Genomic DNA, 23,096 nt, shown 5'->3' on the forward strand with positions numbered 1-23,096 from the left:
CCATGCCCCGACCCACGGTGACAGCCTGAGGACCAAGGGGGATGTCCATGCGTGCCCTTGGTGACAGCCCAGGGGACGAGCGATACATCTGTGTGCTGTCCCATGGTGACAGGCCGGGGCAGGAGGGGGACCTCCATGCCCTGCCCCATGGTGGCAGACCGAGGGATGACGGGGATGTCCATCCCCTGTCCCATGGTGACAGCCTGGGGGATGAGAGGGATGCCCATGTTGTGCCCTATGGTGACAGCCCGGGGTAGCTGGGGACACCCGTACCCTGTGCCATGGTGACAGCCCAGGGGATGATGGGGACACCCGTGCCCTGCTCCGTGGTGACAGCCCGGGGTAGCTGGGGACACCCATGCCCTGTGCCATGGTGACAGCCTGGGGGATGATGGGGACACCCGTGCCCTGCTCCGTGGTGACAGCCCCAGCGCCCCACCTTCCCCCGGCCCCGCCCCAATCCCCGCTAGCCCCGCCCCCGCCCTCCTGACCACGCCCACCCCGACCACGCCTCTCCGCCCCGCCCCGCCCCTGCTCCCCGGCCCCGCCCCCCGGCCCCGCCCGGCCCCGCCCCTCGGCGGCCGCGCCGGCGCCGTGCTCCCGCCCGGCCATCGCCGCCCGCCCGCCGGAGCCGCAGCGGCAGCGGCAGGGCCGGGGCCGGGGCCGGGGCCGGGGCCGGGGCCGGGGCGAGGGCAGGGCCTGGCGGGGCGCCGGGCAGCGCGGCTGCATGAGGTTGATGCTGCTGTGCTGCACCTGGAGGGACGAGCCTATGGGAGAGGACGAAGGTGCGTGACCCCCCCGCGCCCCCCCGCCTGACTCAGCGCTTCCACCGCCACCGGCGCCCCGCGACCCCCCCCGGCTCACCCGCACCCCCCTGCACCCCCACATCTCTGCCGCATCCCCCCTGCACCCCCACATCCCCCCTTGCACCCTTACCTCCCCCCTGCACCCACCATCCAGACTGCATCCTCCCCGCAGCCTCCCTGCACCCCCACATCCCTCCCTGCACCCCCACATCCCCCCTTGCACCCCCTCATCCAGCTTGCATCTCCCCCACATCTCCCCCGCACTCCCCAGTCAGCCAGTGTCCTCCCCTGCACCCGCCAATCGCCCCCTGCCCCCCTCATCCAGCCCACGTCACTCCCTGCATCCCCCACCGCACCCCTATTCCAGCCTGCATACCCCTTGCACCCCCACATCTCCCCCTGCACTCCCTGTTCAGCCTGCATCCCCCCGCCCCCCTCATCCAGCCCACATCACCCCCTGCACCCCCCACCGCACCCCCTTTCCAGCCTGCAGCCCCCCACATCCACAGTGTGCATCCTCAAATCCCTCTGTGCACCCTCTATCCAGCCTGCATCCCCCCTGCACCCCAACATCCCCCCTGCACCCCTCAGCCAGCCCACATCGCTCCCTGCACCCCCTGTTCAGCCTGCATCCCCCCTGCACCCCAAAATCTCCCCCTCCACCCCCTGTTCAGCCTGTATCCCCCCTACATGCCCCTTCTGCATTGCTGTCCAGCCTGCATCCCCCCTGCGCCCCCATTCAGCCCGCAGTCCTGCCTGCATCCTCCCTGCACCCCCACATCTCCCCCTGCACCCCCTGTCCAGCCTGCATCCCTGCCTGCATCCCTGCCTGCATCCCTGCCTGCACCCCCTGTTCAGCCTGCATCCCCGCTGCACCCCCACATCTCCCCCTGCACCCCCTGTCCAGCCTGCATCCCCTCCTGCATCCCTGCCTGCATCCCTGCCTGCACCCCCTGTTCAGCCTGCATCCCCTCCTGCATCCCCTCCTTCATCCCTGCCTGCACCCCCTGTTCAGCCTGCGTCCCCGCTGCACCCCCAAGTCTCCCCCTGCACCCCCTGTCCAGCCTGCATCCCCTCCTGCATCCCCTCCTGCATCCCTGCCTGCACCCCCTGTCCAGCCTGCATCCCTGCTGCACCCCCACATCTCCCCCTGCACCCCCTGTCCAGCCTGCATCCCCTCCTGCATCCCCTCCTGCATCCCTGCCTGCACCCCCTGTTCAGCCTGCGTCCCCGCTACGCCCCCAAGTCTCCCCCTGCACCCCCTGTCCAGCCTGCATCCCCTGCACCCCCACATCCCCCTTCTGCACCCCCCATGCTCCCACATCCCCCCTGCACACCCCATGTCCCTCTACTGCACCCCATCCAGCCTGCACCCCGTCTGCAGCCCCCCCCCACATCCCCCTCCTGCCTGCATCCCTCCCTGCACCCCACAAACATCCTGCACCTCCCTCCCTGCACCCCGATATCCCCCCACACCTCCTGTCCCTCCTGCCTCCTTCCCTGCACCCCCACATCCACGCTGCACCCCCTGGACCCCTCATCCCTCCCCGCACCCCCGTGGAACTCGCACCCCTGGTACCTCCGCAGCCACCCTGCATCCCTCACCTCCCTCCCTGCACCCCCATATCCCCCCGCTGCACCCTCCGTCTGCCCCTGCACCCCTTGCCATCCTGCAGTCCCCCATCCAGCACCCATCCTGCACCCCTCTGTATCCCTGCCCTGCTCCTGTACCCCATCTGTGCCACATTCCCCAGCACCTTCTGGGTCCCTGCACCCCTCTGTGTCCCCCCATGCACCCTGCACCCCCAGCACCCATCCTGCACCCCTCTGTGTCCCTGCATGTACTTTATGTCCCTCTGTATCCCTCTTTGCACCCCCAACATCCTGCACCCCTTTGCACCCCCTGCGCTTTGTATACCCATCCTGCACCCTTGCAACCCCCTGCACCCCTTCATTCCCCCTGCCCCTTATCCTGCCCTCATCCTGCCCCTTATCCTGCACCCTCTGCCCCATCCTGCACCTTCTGCCCCATCCTGCACCCCTCTGTATCCCTCCATGCGCCCAGCATCCCTCAGCACTTATCCTGCACCCATCCTGCACCCCTTCATCCCTCCTGCATACTCTGCCCCCATCCTGCACCCTTGCATCACCCCTATACCTTCTGCACCCATCCTGCACCCCTGTATCCCTCCCTGTACCCCCTGCACCCATCCCGTACCTCTGTATCCCTCCCTGCACCCATCCTTCACCCTTCACCCCTGCTGCACCCTCTGCCCCCATCTTGCACCGTTGCATCCCCCCTGCACCCATCCTGCATCCCTTCATCCCCCCGTACTCTCTGCCCCCATCCTGCACCCCTCTGTATCCCTCCATGTGCCCTGCACCCATCCTTCACCCCCCTGCACCCTCTGCCCACATCCTGCACCCTTGCATCCCCCCTGCACTGATCCTGCACCCCTGTATCCCCCCCTGCACCCCTTAATCCCTCCTGCACCCTCTGCCCCCATCCTGCCCCCATCCTGCACCCCTGCACCCATCCTGCACCCTTGTATCCATCCTGCACCCCTTCACCCCCCCGCCCCCCTCTGTCCCCATCCTGCACCCCTGCATCCCCCACCACCAGTGGGTGCCCCCCCATCCCACCCCTCCAGCACACCCAGGGACTCCCCCATCGCCAGCATCTCTGTCCCCCCAAACATCTGTCCTGTCGCCCAGCACCCTGCTGTGTCCCCCGCACCCCTGCACCCCCCGACCTGCCTGTCCCCTGTGCTGGCTGAACCCTGCACCCCCTCCAGCACCTCCATGGGACACCCCGGGTCCCCAGTGCTACCCCCTGCCACCCACCCACCTCTGCACCCACTCCCTGTGGGCACCCAGCACCCCCCGGTGACGTGGGCACCCACGGTCACGGCAGTGCCCCTGGGGGACAGGGGCTCTGGAGGTGGCCTGGCACCACCGTGCCGATGCCTTGGGGACATCAGCGCCACGACCTTGTCCCCATTACGGGGTCAATGGGTGGGGGCCGGAATTTGCCACCCTGGGCAGAGGGACTTAACCCTGGGTGCTGCTGCTGCGGGGAAGATGGGGACGGCCGTTAGGGTGACAGCCCTGTCCCCCTTGTGTCCCCAACCTCCATCCAGGGACCGACCTGCCGGTGTGTGCGAGCTGCGGGCAGGGCATCTACGATGGGCAGTACCTGCAGGCGCTGAACGCCGACTGGCACGCCGACTGCTTCCGGTAGGAGCCCGCGGTCCAGCCGGGATGGCCTTGGGGACACCGGGATGCTCCGCAGGGACAGCGGACGCCCCCCACTCCGGCCATGTCACGGACTGGTGGCGAGGCCATCGCACGCACCCGGATGCTCCCCCCGAGCGTGGCGGCCGTGGGGCAGCGCGGGCAGCGGGGCGCAGGCAGCGGGGCGCAGGCAGGGCTCAGCGGGTGACGGCGAGCCTGGCAGAGGGCTCTGCTGCCTGTACCCCGCTGTCCCCCCGCGCTGTCCCTTCCTGCCCGGTGACGGGGCGCGCGGGCTGATGTCACCGCGCCCCCTCCCTGCCTGTTTCCTCTTTCACTCGAGCCCTCCCGGCAGCTCGGTCGAGCGGTGGGAGCCCCGAGGAGGAGGAGGAGGAGGAGGAGGAGGAGGAGGAAGGTGCTGGGTCGGGGGGCACAAGGGGTGGCTGGGACCTGGCGGGGGTCCCCGTGGGGCTGGGGGTGCCGGGTGTGGCGGGGCACTGGGGTTGGCCCCCCCCGGCCCGTGGAGGATGCTGGCGGCGGTGCTGAGGAAGAGCCGCGTCCTGAGCGCCGGAGCCAAGTGAGTGGGAGTGGGAGTGGGAGTGGGAGTGGGTCGGGCTGGGTTCTGCACCCCCCGGCCCCCCCGGGGTGCTCTGCCGGTCGGCTCCCCCCACAGGAGACCAGCTTCTGCCATCTCCGGGCTGGCTGGTGCGAAAGCCTTCCTCCTCCTCCTCTCCCCCCCCCCCCCCCGCCCCCGCTTGCAGCCGTGGGAGGCAGCGTGGGCCTCAGCCCAGCCACGCGTGGGGCGGTGGGGGTTAAGGGGGCGGGGCCCGCGGCCGCCCCCCTCCCCCCCCGCAAGCCCATGGGAGGCTTCGGGCTGCGCAATCGGGCGGCGGAGTCCTCGCGGGGTGACGTCATGGGGTGGGGAAATTCCGCGCCGTGACGTCACGCCTGGTTGGTATTCCACCTGCGCGCGGCGGCCGCCCCCGGCTGAGCGGGCGGGAGGGGACTGCAGCAGTCCCCGGGCACCCCCCCGGCACCCCCATTGCAGCACCCCCTGCACCCCTACAGCCCCCCCATTGCAGCACCCTCCCCACCCCTCTGCAGCACCCCCATTGCAGCACCCCCTGCACCCCTATAGCACCCCTGCACCATCCCCGCCCCGCACAGCCTGGTGCAGCACCCCCTGTGCACCCCAAAAATTGCACAGCCCCCTGCACCCCCCATCCCCTGCACCCCCCATCCCCTGCACCCCCCATCCCCTGCACCCCCACCTCACAGTCCCGCAGCAGCTCCCCGCACGCCCTGCACCCCCTTTGCAGCACCCAGGGCATCGCACCCCTAAGGCTGGCGTGTCTGTGACCACGGTGGCACGTCCCTCTGTGTGTCCCTGACCAGAGTGGCATGTCCCTCTGTCTGTGATCAAGCTGGCATGTCCCTGTGTCTGTCACCTGGGTGGCACATCCCTCCATGTGTCCGCGACCAGGGTGGCATGTCCCTCTGTGTGTCCCTGACCAGGGTGGCACGTCCCTCCATCTGTGCCCGAGCTGCATGTCCCTATGTCTGTCACCTGGGTGGCACATCCCTCTGTGTGTCCGTGGTGACCAGGGTGGCATGTCCGTGACCAGGGTGGCATGTCCCTCCATGTGTCTGTGACCAGGGTGACACGTCCGTCCATTTGTCCATGAGCAGGCTGGCACATTCGTGACCAGGGTGGCATGTCCCTCTATCTGTGACCAAGCTGGCATCTCCCTGTGTCTGTCACCTGGGTGGCCTGTCCCTCTGTGTGTCTGTGACCAGGCTGGCGCGTCCCTCCATGTGTCCATGACCAGGGTGGCATGTCCTTCCATCTGTGACCAAGCTGCATGTCCCTGTGTCTGTCACCTGGGTGGCACATCCCTCTGTGTGTCTGTGACCATGGTGGCATGTCCGTGACCAGGCTGGCACATCCCTCTGTGTGTCCGTGACGAGGCTGGCACATCCCTCTGTGTGTCTGCGACCAGTCTGGCACATCCGTCTGTGTGTCTGTGCCAGGCTGGCACGTTTGTGACCAGGGTGGCATGTCCGTGACCAGTCTGGCATGTCCGTGCAGGGCTAGCACCTCCCTCCCCATGCCTGTCTCTGCCCTGTGTCCCCTGTCCTGTCCACCCCGGTGTCCCCACACATCCCCGCACTGCCAGCCTGCGCTGGCATCCCCGGAGCCACCTGCTGCCACCCTGGGGACAGTGACACATGGATGCGCTGGCCCTGCAGCAGGGTAGGAAACAGGGGAAGCAGCTTGCCCAGAGAGCCGTGGGGTGAACGGGCACTGGCTGCCCCCTGGGGTGATGATGGGGACAGGGTGATGATGGGGACATGGTGACAAGGGGGTCCCCATCCCCTGCCGCAGGTGCTGTGAGTGCGGGGCCTCCCTGTCCCACCAGTACTACGAGAAGGATGGGCGCCTGTACTGCAAGAAGGATTACTGGGCGCACTTTGGGGAGCTCTGCCACGGCTGCTCCGAGCAGATCACCAAGGGGCTGGTCATGGTGAGCGGCGGGGGGGACCCCAGGGGGGACATGGAGCCCTGACCCACGGCTGAGCCCCCTGGAAAGGGGGCGAGGAGGGGAGGGGGTGCAGACCCCCAGCACAGGTTGGGCTCTGGGGGTGGCAGGGGGGTCCTCTGCCTTTTAGGGGGACCCTGGCAGGGGGTGTGCCCCTGTGTTGGGGCTGGGGGAGGCTGAGGGTGGTGGGGAGATGTCCCTGCAGTCATCCCCAGCCTGGTGGCATGACTGTCCCCCTCGGCCATGGCTCAGCCTGCCCTTCCTTTGCCCTGGTGCACCCACGGGTGCTCCCAGCACCATCTGAGCCCCAGGACCCATGCTCAGTGCCCTGGGCTTCTGGGTCCCCGGGGCTGATGGCATCTGCCCGCAGGTGGCCGGGGAGCAGAAGTACCACCCCGAGTGCTTCAGCTGCCTCAACTGCCGCACGTTCATCGGGGACGGGGACACCTACGCGCTGGTGGAGCGCTCCAAGCTCTACTGGTACGTCCCAGCCCGGGTGGGTGGGGGGACACACACGTCTCCTGGCACCCCCCACCCACCCACCCCCCTCCTCTCGGCCCCGCAGCGGCCACTGCTATTACCAGATGGTGGTGACGCCGGTCATCGAGCAGATCCTGCCGGATTCGCCGGCTTCCCGCATCCCGCACACCGTCACGCTCGTCTCCATCCCCGCCTGCTCCGATGGCAAACGCGGTTTCTCCGTCTCCATCGACCAGGGCTGCGGCACCGAGCACCCCCGCACCGTCCGCGTCCGAGAGTGCGTCTGTGTCCCCTCTGCCACTGTCCCCTCCCCGGGGCTGGGGGCATCCCACACCCCTTCTGCTGGTGGGATCCACCCCACGGAGATTTTTTGGGGTGGGAGGGTGAGGGATGGGGCTGGTGTGTCCCCATCAGCTGGGGGTGGCTAGAGGGGACCGTGGTGTCCCCAGCTGCTGGGATTGTTTGTGGGGACCGTGCTGGCATGTCCCCGGCCATCAGGGTGGCTTGGGGGTGACATGCTGGCATTGCCCCACCTGCCAGGGTGGGCTGTGGGTACTGGGCTGGCGCGTCCGCATATGCTTGGGATGGCTCGTGGGTGCCGTGCCAGCCTGTCCCCATCCAGGAGGAGTGACTCGTGGGCAGCATGCCTGCATGTCCCCAGCTAGCAGGGGTGACCCGTGGGCAGCATGCCTCCATGTCCCCATCTCGGAGGGGTGACTCGTGGGTACCGTGACCGCGTGTCCCCATCTCGGAGGGGTGACTCATGGGTACCGTGACAGCATGTCCCCATCAAGCAAGGGTGGCTTGTGGGCAGCGTGGCTGTGTCTGCATGCAACAGAGGTGACGTGTGGGCAGCATGCCTACGCGTCCCCATCCAACAAGGGCAGCGTGCCTGCGTGTCCCCGTCTAGCAGGGGTGACCCGTGGGCAGCGTGCCTGTGTGTCCCCGTCTAGCAGGGGTGACCCATGGGCAGTATGCCTGCGCATCCCTGTCTCGCAGGGGTGACTCGTGGGTACCATGACAGCGTGTCCCCATCTCGCAGAGGTGACTCACAGGGGACACGACAGCCTGTCCCCATTGGCTGAGGGTGGCTCGTGGGCAGTGTCCCAGCACATCCCCACCCGTGACGGTGTCAGGGCCGTGGGGCTGACCCCTGCTGCCTGCCGGCCCCACAGGGTAGATCCAGACTGCATCAGCCCTGACGTGAAGAACTCCATCCATGTGGGCGACCGCATCTTGGAGATCAATGGCACTCCCATCGGCCACGTCCCCCTGGATGAGGTACGCTCCCCCCGGGGTGTGCCCCCAACCAGCACCCCGCTTGCCTCCCGAACCACCCCTGCCATCCTTTTCTGTCCCCAGATCGACCTGTTGATCCAGGAGACCAGCCGCCTGCTCCAGCTGACCATCGAGCACGACCCCCACGAGCCCCTTGCCCGCGAGTCGGGTCTTGCCTGCAGCCCCCTGCCCGCCCCGTGCAGCCCCCTGCGCTCCCCGGCCCCTCCGCCTTGCGGGGAGCCCGGTGCCATGCGCCAGCGGACCGTCATGTAAGGCCACCAGCTCGCCTGCCTCTCCCATTGGGATCCCTCCTTGGGGTTAACCGTCTGTCTGTCCATCCCGCAGGAGGAGCTGCAGCACAGACAAGTCTCCAGGCTCCGGCTCGGCGGGCTCACCTGCATCCCAACGTAAGGACATCGGTCGCTCCGAGTCGTTGCGCGTCGTCTCCCGTACCCATCGCATCTTCCGTCCCTCCGACCTGATCCACGGCGAGGTGCTGGGCAAGGGCTGCTTTGGCCAGGCCATCAAGGTGGGGCTGGGCGGCCACAAGTGTCACGAGCGTGAGGTTCTCGGGTCTCCGGGATAAAGGGGGGAGGTGGTAGCGAGGAGCTGGTGGCTCAGCCCCTGCGCTCCCTGCCAGGTGACGCATCGGGAGACGGGCGAGGTGATGGTCATGAAGGAGCTGATCCGCTTCGACGAGGAGACACAGAGGACCTTCCTCAAAGAGGTGAGCATCTTTAATCCGCCTGGTTTGGGGTGGGGGGACACCTGGTTTGGGGTGGGGAGGGATGGGGCTGTCCGATCGTGTCCCCCACCCTGACATGGGATGCTGGGCACGACATCTGGAGTGGAGGTGGCCAGGCACCATGGGTGCAGGCAGCCCTGCCTGTTTAATGGAGAACACACGAGCAGCGGGTCTGTCCGGGTGGGTGCTGAGTGTCTCGGGGTGTCACAAGCACGGGGGGGGTCCTGCAGGTGAAGGTGATGCGCTGCCTGGAGCACCCCAACGTGCTGAAGTTCATCGGGGTGCTGTACAAGGAAAAGAGGCTCAACTTCATCACGGAGTACATCAAGGGTGGCACCTTGAGGGGCCTTATCAAGAACATGGTGAGCACTTGGGGGGCAGGTCAGCCCCCCATCACCCCACAGCCCCGGTGGGGCTGGGGGACTCCTCTCCTCTCTCCTCTTCTCTGGCAAATCCCCACTCCTGCCCCCAGGACAGCCACTACCCCTGGAGCCAGCGGGTCAGCTTCGCCAAGGACATCGCCGCCGGCATGGTGGGTGCCACCAGGAGATGGGTGGGTGGGATGGGTGCTGCTGGGTGGGGGACCACGGTGTGGGGGTGCCCCCCGGTGTCAGCACATCCTTCCCCCAGGCCTACCTCCACTCCATGAACATCATCCACCGTGACCTCAACTCTCACAACTGCCTTGTGCGGGAGGTGAGTCCCACCTTGGTGGTGGCATCCCCCGGCCCTGGTGGGGGTCTCAGCCCCCTGCATGGCTCCCCCCGTGCCTCACCCCTCTCCATCCATGCAGAACAAGAGCGTGGTGGTGGCTGATTTTGGGCTGGCGCGGCTGATGGTGGATGAGAAGAACCAGCCTGAGCATCTCAAGAACCTGAAGAAACCGGACCGCAAGAAGCGATACACGGTGGTGGGGAACCCGTACTGGATGGCCCCTGAGATGATCAATGGTGAGCCTGGCTGCAGTGCCGAGGAGGGGGGGACATGGCCAGCCAGGGCTGTGTTCCCAAGCAGGGGACACCTGGTGGGGCAGGGACAGGGACAGGACATGTGGCATGGCCCGACCCATCTCTCCCCACAGGGAGGAGCTATGATGAGAAGGTGGACATCTTCTCCTTTGGCATCGTCCTGTGCGAGGCAAGTACCATTGGGGTTAGGGTCTCCCCTTGGGGTTCTCACTGTGGTTGGGGTCTCCCCTTGAGGTTGGGGTCTCCCCTTTGGGTTCTCACTGTGGTTGTGGTCTCCCCTTGGGGCTGGGGTCTCCCTCTTGGGGTTCTCACTGTGGTTGGGGTCTCCCCTTGAGGTTGGGGTCTCCCCTTTGCGTTCTCACTGTGGTTGGGGTCTCCCCTTGGGGCTGGGGTCTCCCCTTTGGGTTCCCAATGTGGTTGGGGTCTCCCCCTTGGGGTTGGGGTCTCCCCTTGGGGTCCTCATTGTGGTCGAGGTCTCCCCTTGGGGTTGGGGTCTCCCCTTGGGGCTGAGTCCGCTCCTCCCTCGCACTCTTCCCCAGATCATCGGCCGGGTGAGCGCTGACCCTGACTACCTGCCCCGCACCACCGACTTTGGCCTCAACGTCAGGGGCTTCCTGGACCGCTACTGTCCCCCCACCTGCCCCCCCAGCTTCTTCCCCATTGCCGTCTGCTGCTGCGACCTGGACCCTGAGAAGCGGTGAGTGCTTGGGACCCCCCACCCCAGGGGACCACTGGGGCTGGTGGCAGGGGGCCACGGGCCCAGCGGAGATGTAACGTGTCCCCCCCTTCTCGCTCAGGCCGTCCTTCAGCAAGCTGGAGCAGTGGCTGGAAACCCTCCGCATGCACCTGGAGATCCACCTGCCGCTGAGTGCCCAGCTGGAGCAGCTGGACCGAGCCTTTGGGGAGACGCACCGGCGGGGCGAGGGCGGGCTGCCCGCGCCCCCCCGATAGAGCCCCCCCCACCTGCACCCTCTCTGAAGCTGCGGGAGAAGGAGCTGCACCCGCCGCCAGCATCTCTGGCTGCAACCACCCCCGGGGCTGGATCCCTGGGGCTCCCCGGATGAGCCCCCCGCACCCCATCTCCTCTGCACGGGCTGCCTGCGCTGCTGCCCGCACCGCTGCCCGCACCGTCCCTGGGAGCTGGCTCTCCCTGGGGCTGCACGGCCCCTGTGCGTCCCCCCCACGCCGTAGCTATTATCCCCAGGACAAGCCCGGCCGGCCGCACCGTGGGGACCGTCCCCGTGTCCCCCCACCCCGGCTCGCTTCGCCTTTGCACGCCCGGGGGCTGCGTGGCCGCCGCACCCCCACGAGCCCCGTGGGCTCCCCCGTACAGAGCCGCGGCCTCGCGGCGGTGCCTTGGCTTTCCGTGAACTTGCACTGCGACACAGGAGGGACCCCCTGGTTCCTTTGGGGGGGGGGGTACATGGCCTCCAGCCCCCCCGGGGGAGCGCGGGTCCTGCGGCAGCCTCGTAGCAATGCCCTCGTCCGTGGCCGACCCTTCTCACGCTGCTCCTGCTGGCAACCCGGGCTCAGGGGGCTGCCGGCACCCCTGGCCGAGCGAGGGGTCCGTGGCAGGGGGGACACCCCTGTGGTGTGGGGACAGGCATGTGGCGGTCCCCGCTGCCCCCACGTCCCCGCTGCCCGTGCTAATCCGTGACCGTGCATCCCTGGGGACAGCGCCGGGTGGTCCAGAGGGATGCAGGGATGCAGCTCGTCTCGGTCCCCTTGACCTGGGGTGGTTGGGGGGGGGGGTTGCGCCACGCGGTGCTTTTCATGCTCTTTATTCAGGTTCATTTTTCTGTAAGATATTTAAAGAGAAGAGTTTGTATTATTTTTTCATACGACGTAGCGTTTGCCATTTGTCACTGCCTCGGTTCTGCTTTCCCGAAGGGATGAAACTGTGAAGCCTCTCCGCGCACTTTTGCCCGGGAAGTCCAAGGCGACGTCCTCTCCGGAGGCGGGAAGGGAGCTCAAACTGTGATGTACCCCGAGCCGTGAGTCAATAAATCCTTCCCTGCTCGCTGCCCGGCCTGCTTGGGAATTGCTCGCCTCCCCTGGGGGGGCTGGGAGCTCTTGGGGAAACTGAGGCAGGAGGGGCCGGACTCTCCGTTCGGGGCGGTGCGGAGGTACTGGACTCGGTGGCATCCCCCAGGCTCGGTCACCCCCGTGGTGGCAGCACTGTTGTCCCTCTTCATGCTGTTCCCACCCCATCGTGGGTGTTCCCCCCAGCCCTGGGGCTGATGCCATCCCTGCCTGCACCGCCTGGCCGGGCCCCCAGGACCCCAAGCCCCATGTCCCCTCCCTGCCTGGCCATGCCCACTGTCACCCCACGCGATGGCAGAGCCCACGGTGGTGACAGGCAGGTTGTGGAGCTGCGTGACCATGGGCGCAGTGGAGCAGCCTTGCCTTCAAGGTAAAACAAGCCTCAGGGGACAGTGAGGTGGCCCATGCCCCACGCAGTGGTGGCCCATGGCCATCCCATACTTTCCCTCTGTCCTTGTCACCTTCCTAAACCAAATTAAGGTCCCCAAGGTGGGGGATCTCCATCCTCGGAGGGGCTGGAGCTTTGGCTGGAGCAAACCTGGACCCCAAGGAGCTCATGGGGGGGTGACGGGGAAGGGACTGGGGGATGTCCCCGAGGATGTCCCTGAGGATGCTGCAGTTTGGCAAGGAGGGGAGGAGACAGCGCAGCCCGAAGGGGTCCCGGGATCCAGGCTGGACACCCCCATCAGGAAAACCTCATGGTTTATTGCTCCGGGGATGCTCGGCCTCAGCACGGGAGGGACCAGGGGGGTTGGGGAGGTGATGGCGGCTCAGTCCCCCCCTGGGGTGGCTCCTTCGTCTGACTGCCTGTCCCACATCACCCTGGTGAAGGGACAGGGACAAACACCCTGCCAGCGTCACGGTGCCGTCATGGTGCCCTTGGTGACATCACACCGTGCCAGTTCTTTGCTCCGGGAGCACGACACCATTGCTCCCCAGGAACACTGGGGTGGCGGGGGACCCCTTGCGGCTGTCACCCCTGGGAAACACTGTGGTCACCAACCCCCTGCCGCCACGGGACAGCAGGACCATGGGGGACCCCCAGCCCGGCAGCGGGAGCCCCCCATCCCCGGGGGAACTCCAGTCCCCCTGCAGCCCCTCAAGCAGCTCAATGGAGCTGATGAGCAACCTGTGCCTGGTGCAGCCGGCGCCATCGGGCCACTTGCTGGTGACCCTGCAGAGGACCCTCGATGCCAGGCAGGGGGAGAGCCGGGCGAGAGCTGGCAGCCGGCCACGGCAGGGCCGAAGCGGTGGCAGCTCGGTCACCCCTGTGACCAGCAACCCATCCCAGGCTGAGCCACTGGCCAGGAGCCCCCCCTCACCGGGCAGGAAGGTGGCCCCGGCACAGCCCCAGTGGCCCCACGCCATGGCCATCACTCGCCCAAAGCCCCCCCACGGGGCTATGCAGCACCCTATGCCCAAATCCAGCCACCGACGTGTGCGGCACCGGGTCCTTTGCCGGCCCCCTGCCCAGCCGGCGGCAGCCTGGCAGGGCTCCTTACCCACACAGCCCCCCCCGGTCCGGCCTGATGCCAGCGTGGGGAGCTCAGCACTCCCAGCACCCGGCTTTCCCCTCCAGCCGTCCCCTCCCGGGAGGGACAAGGGCACCCAGACCAAGCCACAGGCCACCGAATGCTGCCCCCGTGCCCCCTGTCCCCCCCAAGGTCCCGCTCTGTCCCCATCCGAGGTGGTCCCCAGGGACATCCCTGACAGGGCTCTCCCCAAGCTTGGCCCCAGCTCGGCGTGGTGGCCCTTGCTGCAGGTGGGGAGCCAGGTGTCCCCACGTCCCATATCCCCAGTGGTGGGCCAGCAGCCAAGTGCTGCCGAGGCGGTGGCCAAAGGCACCGGTGGCTCTGGCCAAGACACGGCCGAGCCGGTGCTGCTCGGCAGAGCCTCCCCCACTGTCCTCTGGCACGAGGCCCAGACCAAGAGCTCCAGCTCCGGCCGCAATGATGGAGACGAGCCATCAACCACTGGGTTTATCACCTTCTTCGTAGGTAAGTTTGGGCAACTGGGTGGGAGGGAAGGGTGCAGCTTCCCCCAGCATCTCAGCAGGGTGGGCACCGGTGCTGGGGGGACCCTCCCAGGGGGACAGCGGCTGCCTGCGGGCAGCAGGGTGACAGGCAGTAGGGCCCTCACGAGGCCTGAGGAGATGTGCAAAGAGAGGAGGTGCTAGGGTCCGGTCAGGGCACCCAGCTCCATAGGGATGTCCAGAGCTGGAGGGAAGGGTTGCTGGGATCCCACCAGGGTGCCCAGCTCCATAGTGATGTGGGGAGCTGGGGAAGGATTTCTGGGGTCCACTTGGGGCACCCAGGACCATAAGGACATGGGGAGCTGGAGAGGGGTCATTGGGGTCCCCAGCCAGGGTGTCCAGCTCCATAGGGACGTGGGGCCAGGTCCCCATCCTTGGCTGCAGGAAGGCTTGCCCACACTGGAGGATTTTCCAGCGAGCGGGAGGTGGCAGTGGGGACCTCCAGAGCCCTTTCCACAAGTGTTTCTGTGGCTCTGCCCATCCCTGCTTTGAGCTGGAGCCTGGACCAGAGATGTCCTGAGATGTCTCCTGTCCTACATCCCTCTGATCCACTGTGCTACGCCTGGGGCCTGGCTCTGCAGGGTCTCTGTCATGGTTGGCACTGTCCCCAGAGCAACCCTTTGTCCCCTGGGCACAGTGTCCATCCTTCCAGCTCAGGACTGGGGACTTTGCACGGTCCTGGAGCAGCCTGAGCCCTCCTTCTGTGTGTCACTGTCACAGCCCCCTGTCCCCCCAGCAGCCTGGGCTGGGACAGGAGCCACCTCCTTGGGTCATACATGGCACTGGGTCACCAGGACCTGGTGGCTCCATGGGGTGAATCCAGACCCCAGAAACCCCGTGGGGTGCCGAGGCCGATGCTGGCGGGTCGGTACCCGCCTGCCTCAGTTTCCCCTCTTGTTGGGGCGTGGGCCAGGGGTGCTGGATGTGGGGATGGGAAGAAGGGGCCGTTGCTCCAGCTCCCTGTCCCCCCACAGACGGGGCTGACGAGAGGCACGCCGATGTTCTCTGGTCCCTGAAAGGTGAGGCTCGCCCGGAGCAAAGCTGGGCAGGGAAATCCCGTGGGCCACATGTTGCCACCTCGCTTGCTGGCTGTTTTTGTAGGGTCTACGTAAAAGTGGTGTTTTTAAACACAGCACCAGGGCTACGGCTCTCCTGTTCTTCCCTGAAGCACCGCTGCCTTCCCTGATCGCCCACCCGTCCCTGCCCCTCTCTGCCAACCAGGGACACGTGGGTCCCATCCCTAACCCAACTGATGGTCCTGGGGGGACACAAGGACATGGGGGGAACAAGCCAGGGCTTAGCAGGGGGCCCAGGAAAACCCCAGCCACTTCTGATGGGAAAACTTGTTTCTCCTTGGTTGCGCTGCTGTCCTCCGCCGGCTCCGGTGCAAACGCCTTTCTGGCCGCGACTCCAGAGGAGGAGGTAAGCGATGGGCTGGGGCTGCGGGGTGGGAGCTTGGGGTGACACCGGGGTGCTCCTGATTCCCCACCGCCACCAGGTCCCCAGGCCTGGCACCAGAGATGGGCAGCACAGGCCGGTGACTCCTTTGCAAAGGGTTTGCTGGGGCTGGTGACATGTGATGAGTTGTGGGAGGGCTCAGCCGGGGTGGGTGGGCAGGCAGGAGGCCTGCATGGCTGGGGCTTGGGGTTGGGACCTCCTGGGCTTGCAGGTTTGCATGGCTGTGGCTCTCTGCCCCCACTGCTGTGCCAGCGTCCCAGGGAGCTCCCCGTGCCCCTCCGAGGGGCTGGCACTGGCCGGACACCGGGAAGCACAGCCCCTGACAGCTCCCAGGCCCCCCTGACCCTGACCGGGGACTGGAGCTGTGTGGAGAGGGACAGCTCGGGGGGCTCGGAGCAAGGGTGACCCCGGTGCATGGGTCTGGGGGGCTGGGAGACCCCAGAACATGGGTTTAGGAGGCTGGGAGACCCTAGCATGTGGGTTTAGAATTTGGGGGACCCCACCACATCCAGGGGATCCTACCAGGAACGTTTGGGGGCTATTTGCTGCCCAGCAGGGATCCAGCACGGGGAGCGACCCAGGCACGGGCAGCCCTTACAGGCTCAGATCAAGGGAAAGAAGGCAAAAGGCAGGAAAACCCCAGGCTTTTGGGGTGCCACCCTGAGCACAGACCCTCAGCCCACCCGGACCCCATGCTCAGGATGGCTGGAGCAGATCTTGTGGGGTGCACGATGTGGTTCAACCTCTCCGTGCTGGGAAAAATGAGTTTCTCCCCAGCTTGGAGGCTGTTTGGCTGCTTCAGAGGCTGGAAAGCCCAGCCTTCCTGCCCGGCTGCCACCTCTGCCCATCCTTCGGGGTGGTTTTTGGGATGGACCCTTCAGGACTTTGTCCCCTGGGACCTTTTATTGGGAGTAGCTGCGAGGTGTTCCGCTCCGGCTGGCATTCCTCAGCCCAGCCTCTGCGCTGGGAAGGCCCCAAAACCGGACCCGTGCAACAGAAAGAGCTAAAAATAGCAGTTCTCACGGCGGATGCAGAAAAGCATCCGAATACGCGGCCTCTGAACCTGCCAGCAGCCGAGGACGGGGCCGACCCCCCCACGCCATCCCATGCCCAGCAGACCCCCTGTGGCCTCTACGACCCCAAATCTTCTCTCACTGAACCCCCCCCTTTGAAGCTCCCCCCATGCAACCAAAGCCACTGGGACCCGCCTTGGCGCTGGGACGATGCTGGGTGCAGGCAGGGGGAAGCAGGCAGCGCCCTGGGTGCGGGCAGCGAGGAGGCAAGGGGTTAACCTCCCCACGCCCGCCGGATGCAGCATCCTGGGCTGGGCTCTTTCCATCTTGTTTTGGTTTGGAGGAATAAAAGCTTTGGCAGCGACGTAGCCACTTCCCAAAATAACTCAGCCTCCCATGGTAATTATAGAGCTCGGGTCCCCAGTAGCGGCTCGCGGTGGCTTCTCGGCCCTGCTGTGCCGTGCTGGGACCTGATAACGCTGCTGCCAGCCAGGGCGAGGGAGACCGGGGTGCCTCGGGGACCTCGGGGACTTCTCGAGCAGCACCAGCCTCCCTTGGCGTCACCGTCGCTTCCCTTGCGTCATCCCCCGGCCGAGAAAAATGCAGCCCCTTGAATTCCCACTCCACAGCTGATCCCTTCAGCTTTTAATGCTCTATTTAAAGCCCAAGCTGCAGCTCGCTGGCCTTGATGGGCGCCGGGCTCCTGGACCAAGGCCCTGGCAAGCCAGCGGTCACTCCAGGCTGTGCCTGCCGGCGTGGCTGAGAACACCCAGCTCATCACAGCAGTGCCCAGCCTGCCTTCCCATGCCCCGTGGGGCTCAGCGCTGCTCCTTGAAGGGCAGGGAGAGACGGGGCTGAGCTCCTGGAGCGCCCGAGCCTGTAATCCCCAGTAATCTCAGAGGAAAGCGCTTGCTGCGGGGGATTAGAGATGCAAACAGCCACCCTCACCTGCCCGGCCCTGCCTGCTCCCCTGCCTGCGGTGCTGCCTGCAGCCCCCTGGCCAGCAGCAGGCGAGGAAGGGCTGCCAGGTGAGCCGGCAGATGGACAGGGTCCAGGTGGCTGCTGGGGCTCCTCCACACTGGGTTGAGCCTGCATCAGTTATTTATGGGAATAAAGGGAACGCGGAGCCATCTGGCCACAGCCTGGCCCCGTAACACGGTGGGGGACGAGGCCCTGGGCAGTGACAAGGTTGGAGACAAGGCTGAGATGGTCCCCAGCCTCGGTGGGAGTCTCTATGCGGGGCTGGCTCCAGCTTTTCCTGCTGGGAATTACCACTGGCTTCGTCTTATGGATAGGGAAACGGAGGCAGGGAGGAGGTGCCCATGAGCGGGATGCTCTGGGGATGCGTGTGGCCTTGTCACCACCCCGGTATGGGGTGCGTTTGGAGGGGACAAGGACAGACCCTGTAGGCGGCTGGACCGGGAGGCTGAAATCTGGGGATGGCTGAGCCTCTGTCAGCGGCTCACCGCGGGGAACGGCCACCGCCGGCCAAGGCTCCCCCGGCCCCTTTCATGGCCGGGAACACAAGCGCCCCACGCCGCCCCGGCCGGCTGTGCCAGCGTCCTCCCCTGCCCTCGGCGGGGCCACGTGCCACTGGCACTCGCTGCCTTTGGAAGCACGGGCCTGGGGCTGGGGGCATCCCAGGAAGGGGCTGCAACCCCTGGCGTGGGATCGGGACAGGGACACAGCCCGTGGGGTTGCTGGTTCCCCCTGCCAGATTTCCAGCCCGCCAGCCAGGCGCAGCCGAGCCAAGGCAGGGCCACGGGCAGGATCGCCTGGCATGAGCCCCGGGCAAGGCTCTGGGAGGGGAGGCAGGCTGGGATTTTGCAGAAGGGGCACTGGGAAAGACTGGGATCCAGTGCTCCATGACCGGTGCAGTCCCCGGCATGTGGTGCCTCGTGTGCCAGCACGTTTGCTTGGTGCTCAGTACCTGGTGCATGGTTTCCAGTACCCAATACCTGCTAACTGGTGCCCAGTGCTCCCAATACCCAGTGACTGGTGTGCAGTGACTAGTGCCCAGTGCCTCCTGCCCAATACCCAGTACCTGCTGAGCAATGCCCAGTACTGGTGCCCGCTGCCAGGAGGTCAATCCCTGGTGCTGGGGCCGTTCCCTCTCACCCGGACCAGTACCCAGTGCTGGTGCCCTGCACCTGGTACTGGTGCCCTGCACCCAGTGCTAATGCTTTGTACCCAGTGCAGGTGCCCTGTTCCCGGTACCCAGTGCCCTGGACCAAGGCCCTGGTGCTGGTGCCCCAGACCCCGTGCCCAGTGCTGGTGTCCCAGTGCTGGTGCTGGAGCCCCATGCCTGGCCTGCCAGTGCTGGGTGCTAGTGCCAGTGTCCAGTGCATGGTGCCAGTGCCTGGTGCACGGTGCCAGTGCCCAGTGTACAGTGCCTGGTCCCGGTGCACGGTGCCAGTGCCCGGTGCCGGTGCTGGGTGCCGATGCTGGAGCCCCGTGCCCGGTCCGCAGTGCCCAGTGCCTGGTGCAGGATGCCAGTGCCGGGTGCTGATGCTGGTGCCTGGTGCCAGTGCCCGGTGCCGGTGCCCGGTGCTGGGTGCCGATGCCGGTGCTGATGCCGGTGCTGGAGCCCCGTGCCCGGTCCGCAGTGCCCGGTGCCGGGTGCGGGATGCCAGTGCCGGGTGCCCGGTGCCGGTGCCCGGTGCTGGGTGCCGATGCCGATGCCGGCGCCCCGTGCCCGGCCTGCAGTGCCCGGTGCCGGTGCCGGTGCCGGTGCGGCGGGGCCGCCCCTCCCCGCCCGCCCGCCCCGCCCCGGGCCGCCCCCGCCCCCGCCGGCTGCTATTTCTGCTAATCCCGGCGGCGGGGCCCGGCCGTGCCGCTCGGCAGCCGCCGCTCCCGGACGGCGCCCGGCGCCGCAGCCATGGTAAGGCCGGCAGCGGCGGGGGGGGACGGGACCGGGCTGCGCCGCAGCGGGGGCCGGGCCCGCTCCCGCATCCCGCTGCCCTCCGTGAAGGTGACGGTGCGGCGGGGGCGGAGCGGGCCGGGGCCACCGGTGCCGCAGCGGGGCGGGGAAGGGGGGGAGGGCACCTGCCCGGTCCCGCTGGGCAGCAGCCGGGCAGCGTCCCGGGACCAGCCCTGGGGGGGGTGGAGGGGGGGGGTACGAGGGGACCGCCTGCTCGCCGCCCCTCACCGTGGCATCGGGGCGGGCGCCTCCCGGCAAGGCGCACCTGCCTGTCCCCGGCGTGTCCCTGCGCGGGCAGTGGGGGGGGGAGGCTGCTTTCGGGTGGCTTCGAGCTGAGCATCGGTCACCCAGGCGTGCTTTTGGCAGGTCCCCCGGGCTGCGGTCCCGGTGGCGCTGCCAGGCTGGCCGGGCCCTGCTGCGGGGACTGTCACACACGCCTGGAGCCTGGCTGTGCTTCGGGGCCGTCTCTGCAGTTACCGGCAAGGTCCGGAGCCGCCAACGGCCTTCCCAGCTCGGTGGCAGCCCGTCTGGCATCGCTCGTCCTGCCTCACCCCTCTTTAGTGGTGGCAGGTCCCCAGGAGCCACTCGTCAGGGCCACGGGGACCTCGAGGCACTCGCCGTGCCCAGGGTGGGAACGGAGATGGAGGGTCATGGCCATGGCTGGCGTGGCAGCGGGGTTGCGGCCACTTGGACAGGCGCCCTTGGTGGGGACCATCGCGGCCGTCCTCCCCCGGCAGCCGCCGTGGGAACAGGACCGGCACATTCCTCCGGAGCTGGACGCAGTGTAACCAGATAGGAGGGCGGCTGGCGGAGCATGTCGCAACCGGCTCCGGCGAGCGCCTTCCCAAAAAGCTCCAAAATGTGGCTTTGGGGATGGACAGATCCAGGCTTGGAAACATCTGGAGGGGAGGACAACAGCGGCAGCTGGGTACCAGGGAGGAGCTGGGCTCCCTTGTCCATGCACGTGGGGAGAGCTGGCGCTGGAGGCGGGTGTGGACGCACCCAGACGGACCCGCGGAGGTGGAGCCGATGCTCCCTGACACCGGTGCCACATCCCTCTGTCCCCAAAGTGGCCCACAGTTCAGCTGGAGAAGCGGGATGAGCAACGGTTCCCCTCGACCTCAGCTACTGGCTCTTAGTGGGCTGGATCTTCTCTGCCATCCCCACGTGCTGAGATGCCACCTTGTTTCCAGCCCGGACAGACCCCACTGTCGCTTCCCGGCTCACAGGGAGCCACCGCGCGTGGTCCCATCCTGGGGTCCCCACGTGGGCACTCGCGGGTCCTTCGAGCTGGAGGATTCCCTGCAGGAAAGGGGCTGGAGCTGCTGCACTGAGGGATGTGTCAGAAAGGCTCTTGTCCCGTCTGCTCACCTGCCTGGTGCTGGCACCCTGCCTGGACTGGGGACCCGTGCCGCTGCCTGCCCCTGCGTCCATAGGGTGCCCGGCACCCTGCTCCTGTTAAAGCTGTTGGTAAACTCAGTTTCCCAACTGGGATATTGCCAATGGAGTGGGAGGGGAGAGCTGGGGGTAAGAAACTCCGATCGCAGCGTGCCGGCAGGAGCATCCCATGCATCTGGAGGCAGGTCGGAGCAGGCGCAGCCCAGGTGCCCGCTGCCCCGGGGAAGAGCCTGGCTCCCTGGGCTGGTCCTGGCAGAGCTGGGCTTTGCTGGGGGCTACTGTGTCCTTGTCCCACACGGGGCTCGTGCCTTTGAGACGGGTTGTTTGTGCCTGGGATGCTCAGCCACCGTGCCACGGTGGAGTGGTGCGTGCTGTGCCGCGGGTGGCACATCTGGATGTCACCTTTAGGTGGGCTGGGGACACTCAGCCAGCCTGGCTGTGGTGACAGCACCTTGCCGGGACGCTTCCTTTCTTTCCCTGCAGAAACAGGCTGGGAAAACACATCCCATGGGAATGTGGTGCCAGGCAGAAGGATGATAATGGGCAGCCAGTGGCTTTCCCAGCTCAGGTTTTGCCCGCTGTCCCCGTTCTCCCCTCTGGCACGGCCCTCGGGCTGTCACCGTGCGGGGGAAGGTGCGATGCAGCGTGACAGGCAGGGACGAGGCAGCGCGAGTGCCACCTCACTGGAGCTGCTGGGCCGGTGACAGCCCTGTCACCGAGTGCCGGCTCGTGCGCAGCCAGGCGTGTAATCCGCTTATGGGGGCACCGGTGCAGCCCCAGGCTCTCGCTGCGGTAAATCCCTGCTCCTGCGGGGAGCGCGGGGTGGGACGGTTGGAAAGCAGTGGGCGTTGTAGGAGAGCTGTGCTACACCGGGCAGCGAGGTTTGGGGGGTGCAGGGCACCGCTGACGGGGTGCAGAGCCCGGCCGGGCTGGTGGGGTGGTGGTGAGGTGCTGCAGCCTGCGATGGTGGGGGAAAAGGGGCTGCAAAGTCATCGGGGAGATGCGGTGTCAGCCAGGGTTGATGGCACTGCTCCCCTGGGACTGGGCTGAGCTGGGACGGGTGGGGACGGTTGAGTGACCTCAAAGCTGGGGGCGGGGGAGATCCAGTGCTGGGGTTAGGAGCGTGGCTGGGACCCAGGGATGCTGGGGACGGTCACATCCAGGTCCCTCTCCATGTCCGGCGGGCTCGCAGTTCATTGCACCTGTCTGGCCCCAGCCGATGCTTCGGGGCTTTTTAGCATTTTCCTGGTGAACACAGCCCTCGACCCCAGCTCCGCGCCTGAGCTGCTCTGATGCATCTCGATATGCATCAAAGTGAATCACCGTCCCGGTGGCCCCCGGCGGTGACAGCTTGGGTGCCCTCGCTGCCACCTGCAGCTCCTCCTGAGGCACCCTTAACCCTTTGCCTCCCCAAGGATGAGCCAGGGAAGCTGAAGCAGGACCACTGGAGCTCCTGCCAGGAAGCCCCGTGGTGGGCATCATCCCTGCTTCTCCCAGCTCAGGGCTGGGTCCTTCCCAGCTGGACCTGTCAGGCCCAGCCGGAGCAGCGACTTGGAGCTGTGTGGGGAAGATTTAATGGTCAAGTGCAAAAATGTTGAGATTTCAAACAGGCTTTTGTGGGAAACCAGGTTTCTCCCCTTGAAAAGGCTGGGGGGCCCTGCCGGGGCGGCTGCGGGGTGCTCCAGGGTGGGGAGTGGGAGAGGACCTGGTGTGCACGGGGATGGAGGAGGTTTTTTCTGTCCCGGGATGGAGGAGGAGGTTTCTGTCCCGGGATGGAGGAGGAGGTTTCTGTCCCGGGATGGAGGAGGAGGTTTCTGTCCCGGGATGGAGGAGGAGGTTTCTGTCCCGGGATGGAGGTGTTTGCGAGGGCTGAACGTCCTCCTGGGCTGTAGCCAAGCTGTGTGCTCAGCCCAGGGGGACTGGTGCTGCTGGTGGTGATGATGGTGGTGGTTGTGCAGCCCCCCAGAACCTGCCTTGCTGCCTCCTTGGTGCTTTGCTGGTCCTTGACATCTCGACAACTGGGCAGCAGCTGGGTTTGGCTCTGCCCCGGGGCTCCCTCTCCCCTCCTGTGCCCCCGACACTGGTCCTGCCCCCCAGCACCCACAGGGGCCATGCCTGGCTGCTGGGTGCCGTGGGCGCCTGGGCCACGGTGCCTGCCCAGGGTGGAGTTATGCTAATGCTGCT

At 66.9% G+C, this 23,096-nt stretch overlaps 1 protein-coding gene across 1 annotated transcript; it reads left to right on the forward strand.

Annotated features, from left to right (window-relative positions):
• Nucleotides 1-705: 705 nt before the first annotated feature.
• LIMK1 (LIM domain kinase 1) lies at nucleotides 706-11,702 on the forward strand. Its single transcript, XM_082328594.1, has 16 exons — nucleotides 706-785; nucleotides 3,947-4,043; nucleotides 6,424-6,562; nucleotides 6,948-7,057; nucleotides 7,143-7,334; nucleotides 8,233-8,338; nucleotides 8,420-8,604; nucleotides 8,681-8,864; nucleotides 8,976-9,062; nucleotides 9,311-9,442; nucleotides 9,553-9,612; nucleotides 9,711-9,776; nucleotides 9,874-10,030; nucleotides 10,162-10,217; nucleotides 10,588-10,745; nucleotides 10,846-11,702. Exons 1-16 carry the CDS (start codon nucleotides 728-730, stop codon nucleotides 10,997-10,999), a joined length of 1,941 nt encoding a protein of 646 aa, XP_082184720.1. The 5' UTR covers nucleotides 706-727; the 3' UTR covers nucleotides 11,000-11,702.
• Nucleotides 11,703-23,096: the final 11,394 nt, after the last annotated feature.

This window comes from Platalea leucorodia (genome assembly GCF_965183815.1).
Source record: "Platalea leucorodia genome assembly, chromosome: 16".
Lineage (NCBI taxonomy): Eukaryota > Metazoa > Chordata > Aves > Pelecaniformes > Threskiornithidae > Platalea > Platalea leucorodia.